At 37.7% G+C, this 9,284-nt stretch overlaps 1 protein-coding gene across 1 annotated transcript; it reads right to left on the bottom strand.

Moving 5' to 3' along the window:
- Positions 1–211: 211 nt before the first annotated feature.
- LOC114250553 (uncharacterized) lies at positions 212–9,243 on the bottom strand. Its single transcript, XM_089732054.1, has 7 exons — positions 8,784–9,243; positions 7,717–7,920; positions 6,915–7,109; positions 6,208–6,405; positions 3,811–3,943; positions 2,832–3,006; positions 212–1,596 (listed from the first exon to the last, which is right to left on the bottom strand). Exons 1-7 carry the CDS (start codon positions 8,934–8,936, stop codon positions 1,452–1,454), a joined length of 1,203 nt encoding a protein of 400 aa, XP_089588180.1. The 5' UTR covers positions 8,937–9,243; the 3' UTR covers positions 212–1,451.
- Between the last annotated feature and the right edge of the window lie 41 nt (positions 9,244–9,284).

Here is a 9,284-nt window from a genome sequence, read left to right as displayed (position 1 = left end):
TATCCACATGAAAATTTAAAATTTTTAATAGAAATTTCGTTATGTTGTCCAGGCACTAATTGAAAGGGTGTTGAAAGGGTACTTTCACTAGGAAATGATTAATTGTGCAGTGAGAAGTCGCAACTTTCTGTAAAAACTTTGTCTGCCATCTTAACTGTCAAATTTAATATGCAAAATGAAAGCTGTTCGGTTGTGGCTACATTATTAGACGAACATCCCCATTTAGCAAAAAAATCCACTCCGAAGAAAAATGTGTTTTTAAAAGAAAATAAGTTTTTATCCTTTTTTCTTCTTTTTTTTCACCTATGAAATACTTGCAAGTGTACTATCTTTTTGAACAAAAAACTTCAGAGGTGTCAAGGGACACCCGGATGGAACGAAGTTCCTTTCGATTAATTAGTGAAGGAATTGTAATTTTTTTTTAAGTTATAATAATAAATTACGGCATTGTGAAGAAGAAAAAAACAATACTATGAACTAAATTAATATTGTTGAAACGCTATCTCGAGAAACTGTACTCATTACGCGGACCAATCGGATACGAGCAATGTCACGCGATAAGCGCCTACACGTTGATTGGTCAGAATGACGGATCTAAAAAGTGTCGTGACAACTTTTCGTAAGAATTTTTTCCGTCTAGCCCCCTTTCACAACGCGCGATAAGGAACTTCGTTCCAAAAATTGTTGGTCACCTTAGACAAACGAAATAATTTATTGTCACCAAAGAACGCTCACTCGTTGCCACAGGTTACGCTTCGCGTGGTCGCACTGACGTGTTTGCGTATTTTGCACGTTTTACAGCGCCATACACACACACTACACGTGTAAGCATTAGCGTCCGATACAATCTCGCATCTTACTTTAACACGTTGGAAGCCATGCGACTCACCGGTGGGCCTAGCGTACTGTATATACCATTCGGATCAAGCCAAAATCAGGGAATCAGTAATTTTCTTCAACTTGAGAGAATCCTTCTAAAATTTATAAAATGCGATAACTTGCACGGGAAATAAAAATTAACGACTTTGTCCGTCTAACTTTTAAGATATTTTGAAATGCTATAATCTCGATACCTTGACCGTGACTTGAATGAAAATACTCGATTTTTCATGTGGCATTCAACGTGTTAATTCAAAAATAAAACTACTTAAAACCAACAGAAACATTATTTCCGGTTTTCAGACAATTCAAATCTATACTAATATCACAAAAGTATTATACCTTGTTACCAAGTTGCAGTACCAAGTTACCTTCACAAATATGGGTTTAGCGATACTGATTAAAATCAGATTATTTCTGGCTATCAAACATAAAAAAACAAAATAGATTACAATTTGTTTATTGCATAGTAAAAGTCATAGAAAGTTTTAGCTGACAGATTACAGTAGTTCACTGACGATAGCTAATCTGTATGTTCCAAGATGTTCTTGAGAAGTTTCATACACGTCTAATCATTTATTTTTAGATTTTTTTCCACTCTGACAACGCTCACAGGTCTTACAAGAAGGAGGTGCTGGACACTTGCATGGGTGGATGCAGTATTCGTCACCCACAGCATAACATCTGCCGAGGTTCAGCATATCCTCTAGGTCGCACCTATTTAACACATGCATTTAACAAATCCTCGTGACATTTAGACACAACACGCTTTGACAAATTCTATTAGAGAACACTAGTGAAAATAAAAATTGAAAGAATTAGAATTATTAAATTTTCCAATGCTATTAAAAATTAGGGTTAATCTATGACCTTTTTATCTCTTAGGCAGACTGTTAATCGGGTAATATGATATAGCATATTTTCATTCCAGATTATCATGTGGAATTCTCTGTCTTAAATACTGACTCAAAAGTACGTTGGTCATCATCAGCCTGTATCTCTCCACTGCTGGATGTAGGCCTTTCCCACAGTCCGCCATAATGCGATCCTCCGACTTCCGTATCTAATCTTTCCCAGCATATCGCCGCAAGTCACCGGTCCAACGGGCAAGGGGACGCCCAACGCTGCGCTTACCGGTACGTGGTCTCCAGTCCAGAACACGTCTGTGTATGTGAGGGTTGTAAGGGGTGGCAATGGAATCACGGCTACTCAATACCCTCCTGCCCGTGGTGCACCCTGCTAGCTAACGGACGAGGCCCTGACGACCGACCGATGGCGGTATAACCATCCATAATAAGCTATGACTCTAAATAAAAACGTATCAGGACATGGGCAGCAGCATGCCCTGAAGAAAGGACATAGTACTGCGGTCACCAACGCGCCTGCCAAGCGTGGTGACTACTGGCATAACCCTCCCAATGGACAAAGTACGTTGGTCATATATTTTTTTTTTTATTGCCTAGATGTGTGGACGAGCTCACAGCCCACCTGGTGTTAAGTGGTTACTGGAACCCATAGACATCTACAACGTAAATGTGCCACACACCTTGAGATATAAGTTCTAAGGTCTCAGTATAGTTACAACGGCTGCCCCACCCTTCAAACCGAAACGCATTACTACTTCACGGCAGAAATAGGCGGGGCGGTGGTACCTACCCGTGTGGACTCACAAGAGGTCCTACCACCAGTAATTACGCAAATTATAATTTTTCGGGTTTGATTTTTTATTACACGATGTTATTCCTTCACCGTGGAAGTCAATCGTGAACAAATATTAAGTACGTATTTCATTAGAAAAATTGGTACCCGCCTGCGGGATTCGAACACCGGTGCATCGCTTCAACACGAATGCACCGGACGTCTTATCCTTTAGGCCACGACGACTTTATCCAAATAAATGTTTACTTCCTCGATTTTGACCTCATAAAATTTGAATATGCGTGAAGTCATACTTGCTGTCTTCCAATAGTTTAGTTTCAGCTTCATTCAATTGCGGCACCACGTATTCCACAATGCCGCCTTTCCCTATTGTGACTGGTGTCGCGCAAACAGCCATATTGTAACATTTCCCGGGATCACGTTGTTCCACTAAAGCACTATCGACAAATGTCGGCTTTTCGAAAAGACCTAGCACAAAACAGACAACAAGCTTGTGAAAGAATTGCACACGAAGAAATACTTCTGTTGCGTTTTTAAACTTAACAACAATAATTCATGAAAAACTTTTTATACTCTGTGGTACTCACTTCGCTAGAAGTAATAGTGTTATATGGTGGTACTCTAATTAGACAGAGGATTATCTGTGCCCCCGGAGTGCCAAAGCTATTGAGCCATAGATAATAGACTTAATATTTGAGATATTGAGCTACGGTAGCTGCTTACCACAAAGCTCCTATGCCTACAAAGAGGTAGGTAACAAAAAATCTAGAATAATTCTAATTGCAGAGCAGTGCACTAATTCTACATAATTCTTTAGTCTCAGTAGAAAAACATAATATAACTTATGCTGGATTTGAAACACATTCTTTCATTAAAGTAATTTGAGAAAATTACTACATAACAATATTAAAAATTTAATAAAAAAAAGTAAGACTTAAAAAAAAACAAATATCATCAATATAGTCCAAGTCGATTGAATGTACATTAATTAATAAGAATAACTTAAAAATTTCTGGTCAGACTTTGATAAAAATGGGATGATAGCTGATGATGATGATGAAGCTTTCGAAAGAGAATAAGAGGAACTTTTTTCTTCTAAGCTAATAAATAATTATCAAAATCAATTCGCCTAAAGAAAATAATTAAGTAACAATCATAAAAATACAGTCAAATTGAGAAACTCCTCCTTTTTTTCAAAACAAAGATTTTTCGGATACCTATACGTAGGTAAAAAAAGTAACGAAAAAAAGTTAACAAGACTGTATACCAAACCTTTCATGATATTAACGACAAATCGTGCAGTAGAAAACCCAATGGAAAGGTGTCCTTGTCCGTTGTTGCTTTTTACTTTGCAGATAATATCGTCAGCTTCCCGTATGAGACGCGTGAGACACTCCACTTGCGACTGATAAACAAAATAGTACAGTTACATTAAATTATTATGCGATGTCCTTTAAAGCAAATAACAATTTCTTATAAAATAGCCGTAAAAAATATTGGGATGTTTTCATTTAGGTCACAGAGAAGTAGAAGTAAAATAAATGTAAGTTAGTAACGTGAAATTATTATTAAACCTAGTCAGGTCATAAATTCTGTCACATGTTTAATGTAAAATAATTGAAACAAGTTTATTCATTATGTAACCATTCATATACCAAAATGAACTTAACAAAACATAGATTCTTATGACACTAAAGTTTATTCAAAATGACCTCCGTGATTTTGAATACAGGCCTTCAGTCTGCGCGGCCAGTCGTCTATCGCAGCACGAACGAGGTCCATGTGAATATCGGCGGCTGCCTTAATCAAGGATGTCTTGAGTGACTCCAAATTGGGATGAGGCTTTGAGCACGCCTTTTCCTCCAAGTGTTGCCATATCTTGTAATCTAACGGATTCAAATCTGGACTGAAGGAGGGCCAGTCTTCGTGCCGGATGAAGTCGATTTCACGCGCCGCCAGCCAGTCTTGTGTGCTCTTCGCTCTATGAGCTGGCGCCGAATCTTGTTGGAATACCCAGTGCCTGTTATTGAACATGGTATGAGAAACAGGTTCCACAATGTTCGTCAGGACTGTATTTTGATACACAACTGCATTCGTTTTTACACCTTTCTCACAAAAATGTACCTCTGTTAAGCCCCAATAAGAAACTCCCAACCATACCATGAGCGAGGATGGAAAATGACCTCGTTGGACACGCGGAATACGGTTGCTCGCTTCTCCACTACTGTGTGCGTACACCTTATCATTTTATTTGTTGTAGCTCTCTTCTACGGTAAAAATTTTTTCATCCGAAAAAAGAATTTCCCGATATATTTTTCCCGCGTACCGCTTCAACAAAGCGCGGCATCTCTTCAGTCTCAGGTCCATTAGACGAGCATTCAAACGATGTCCTGTTTTTCTTCGATATGCCCGAAGCTCTAAGTCTTCATTTAACACCCTTTTCACCGTGGTTCTGCTTAACCCCTTCTGAAGGGCCAACAGTTTCTGCTTACTTTTGGGATTTCTTTGAATTCGCGCCTTCACAGCTTTTATCACTGCTGGAGTCTTAACAGACCGAGGGCGACCACTTCTTGACCTGTCATCTACACTAGAGTCTTCATTGTATCGTTTGATGGTACGATAAACGAATCTTTTGATTATATTCAAATTTTTCAGTATGTTAAAAATTTGAATTGGCGCGTAACCGCAACGATGCAACGCAATAACTGCAACACGGTCTTCTTTAAGCGTCCACTCCATATTTAAAAATGAGTAAAATTCTAAAAGTATACATTTTTATTTTCATGAACAATTCGAAATTCGAATTCAATAAACTTTTTTGTGGCCAGCATTCTAAAAGAAAAGTTTTTACTATGTGACAATACTTATGACCTGACTAGTTATATTGACTAGCGGTACCCGTCCGCTTCGCTGGGCATTTAAAATTAAAATTATTATTTCTCCCCCCCCCCCCCACAAAGTTTCTCATCATTACCGCCCCTCAACTGGCGTAGGGAGTTCAACACTCGTATAAATATTAGCCTATCCATTAAGTACATGTATTTTCTACATGGATACCAAGTTTCAAGTCAATCGGATGCATGGTTAAGTAGTTATAACGGAACATCCCTAAAAACCACTATAGATTTATATATTAATATAGATTAGTGTAGATATTGATTACAGACAATGTGATTTTAGTACACACAAACATATCTGTCTAATTTAATGGTTTAAGTGAAATTGTTACATAATATTTCATTTTGTAAATATAAACGATTGAGTCGTCGTATTTATCACAGAATAGAACATTAACTATAATTTATTCCGTGGCATTTACTAATCCTCCCTACAACCAGTAATTATTTTTTTCTTTTGAATGACCGGAGGTGAATTTTAAAATTAATGTGAAAATTTACAGACCCATCACAAACCGATGACAATACAATAATTTTATAACTTCGCTCTAATACCCTGATCGGTATTAACAGGATAAAAAAAGAAGAGATTAATTGTTAACTTCATTTTTCTATTTCAGCGTTTTTTGTTGTTTTAAATATACTTTTAATATTATTTACAACAGCTATCTTTCTAATATCATTTGATCAGGCAGTGTACACACTAGATGAGGCAGTGTACACGTATCTGAAACAGCTGTTAATTGTTCAAATATATGAAAGACCCCCTAACCCTGGGAACATTGCCAGCTTTACCAGCGGAGAACACGGGAACTCGAGTACAGCGTCCGGTGCCGCAGACGACCGGCGTAGTGCGCGCAGCGGGGTCAGTGCCCGTCATCGCGCTAAACAGCTGATTCGCTCGCATCGCATTTACCGAGTTCACACCGAGAACGCGTCTCTTATTGTAAACTCCCGCCATTTTCAAGGTCTACGAGAAAATTAGAATTAGACAGAAACAAAGGACATACAAGACAAAAATAAACCCATTTTTTTTATTATAAACTGTTCGCATATAAACTGCACTGCATGTATGTGATTGACGTAATATAGACAACGTGATGTTGCGTTACATAAATTCCATACAATTTTGTACTTTCTAGAACCGTTAATGTTAGTATATAAAAATATAATACTGTTAAAGCCAAGGTGGACGGTGAAGTTTACCCTTTTAATGTAACGCAAAAGAGTTACTTTCGGTTAAATTTTATTCAGAAGCTACTTCAATTTCTATTGCACTGAACACACAGTGTCTGGATTATTTATGCACATTGTATTTTATTTTTAGTTCCCATGGTTAGTGACAACAAGGAAACCTTATCAAACTTTCGAATTTTCTCGAAAGGGAATTATGCAGTGCTCTTACAATAAATGTTACTGAATTTAGCATCAGAAATATAATTTTAAACTAAATCATTTAAAATGATTACTATTACTAACATGCATACACAGTGCGAAGTTACAGTCCACGGGCGGAGTTTGTATCGCCACAATAGCTTGAGGACAGAATTGAGCAATAGCCAATGTAACTGTGCGAACATAAGCCATGTTCTGAAAAAAGAGCTCTCGGTCCTCGACGCTACAACACGGAGGGAGCACGTAGCATCCTCCACAAATTAACACCACGTCAGAGTTCTGGTAAGATTAGTTAAAAAAAAAGTGTAGTTAATAATAAATATATTCTGACCCCTGATTAATATTAGATTCGTGTTTCAATTTTGCCGTAAATATATGTAATTTTGTTAAACAATTAAATTATTAAATTCTTCAGGCAATGGAGGATCATTTTAATGTCTGGAAATCTGAATCATTCAATTACAACTCACATTAGGTATGTTTTTATTTTATTTTTGCCGTCTAGTTACGAGAGTGTAGGGGAATGATACCCCGCCCCGCTTAGCTTATTATGCATTTATAGTAATGAGCAACATACGTTAGTCAGTCAGTGGTCAACGTGCAGCGATCCACCGCGGTCGCTGACGCGAATAAACATGTAATTATACTAGTGTTTTATTGACCACTCTGATGAGGTTTCCGGAGGAGAACACGCAACGGACAAACAACCAACGCACACGCCGCCTCCTCCTTCATCTTCCCAATAATCCTCACAAGAGCAAACTCGTAATCATTTCATAGGTATTACTAGTTTTCAATACGCACTATAAGTTGAAAAGTTTTCAATGGCCTCAAAAAAATTATATCCTACGCCTAAAAAGCGTACAGAATACGAAAAGTTCCATACATATAGCGCAGGTTTTAAGAAAACTCTTCCTTGAAACGCTTCGATCTCAGTACTAGTATCAATATGTGCTAAGTCGTTGGCTATTCCCAATACGTATCGTTCGGGTACATCGTCATACAAGGCAAGAGTTTTCACGACTTTCTGCTGTTTTAGGAACAAAGCTGCTATTCGACCAATATCACTACCAGCACCGACTATTGCCACCTGTAAGATTTTCAAGGTATTTAATTGTATTGCAAACAAGGAGAATACGTTTTGAAGGAGATCGGTTTTGTGTTCAAAGAAAGTGTTACAGAGCGAACTATGAAAAAAAATCGTGTTTTGCGAGTCAACTGACACCGACGCCAGCTCATTTTGAATAATTAAGTGTATTGATTGAAATTACGTGGAAAAAATATTGCATTACAATTTAGATTAATAGTATATTACACCCCTTGGGAAGCAAAATAACAAAAGCCTCAGAGGTTTACTTTTTTACTTTCCAAGGGATGTATCCTATTTTTTTGTCCGACAAAGGCGGAAAGCGGCAACTTTGTTTAGCGCAGCGGGACGAAAGTTGCCACTTTCCGCCCAGAGGAGAAAAAATAATTTTTTAAACATAATTTGTATTGTCATATTTTATATCTATGTAGGCGTAAGGTTTTGTGGTTGAACTTATGATCCACGCTAGCTTTTTTACTGATGGTAGGACCTCTTGTGAGTCCGCGCGGGTAGGTACCACCACCCTGCCTATTTCTGCCGTGAAGCAGTAATGCGTTTCAGCTTGAAGGGTGGAGCAGCCGTTGTAACTATACTGAGACCTTCGAACTATTATCTCAAGATGACAGCATTTACGTTGTAGATGTCTATGGGCTCCAGTAACTCGTCCACCTATCTAAGCTATAAAAAAAACAATCACTCGCATTCAAGTTAAAGAAATTAAAAACATATTTATCGAGGATCAAACTCGCGACATGAATTAGAGACACTTCACAACATTGGCCACAGGGTTGCGAGGAGATATGTTTCATAGCAAAATCTGATATAAACTTAGAAAACTGTTTCAAGTTATATAACATATTGCTTACTTTTTGTGGTGGGAACCTTGGTACCGGACAGAACCTTTCGCAGTCTTTCTCGATCTGAGCGAGCGCTTCAGACATTACAAAGTTCTTATAGCCTGCTCTGGGTACTAGAACCGGTGTTTTGTTCACAACTTGCAGACTGATTTGACGAAGCATGTTTTTTTATTTAGTTTTAGTTTTTAAATTTAGTCTGCACTGGGCTATTTAGAGGTTTACGGTATGTAGGTAATTAGTGGGATTTTGTCTGAAGTATTTTCATTTTTGTATTTTGACGGTCCGTCTGTGCTTTTGACGCAATGAGTATTCTGTGAGTGAGTTATTCAAAGAGTTTATTCTATGACAATTAATTTTCTGCCTGTTTAGAACTAAAATGAGCTTCCTCATTGTTGCAAGTATATCAAGTTACGCACTGTCTATGTTTTGACGAAAGTTATATAATGTAACGTTTTACTCGTATCTATGTGTTCCCGAGAAAACAAACTCAATCATCGTTTATCAGCTAAA

This window comes from Bombyx mandarina, chromosome 12 (genome assembly GCF_030267445.1).
Source record: "Bombyx mandarina strain Sakado chromosome 12, ASM3026744v2".
Classification (NCBI taxonomy): Eukaryota; Metazoa; Arthropoda; class Insecta; order Lepidoptera; family Bombycidae; genus Bombyx; species Bombyx mandarina.
Note: the sequence above shows the minus strand (reverse complement) of the source record. Positions and strands in the feature narration are given on the sequence as shown.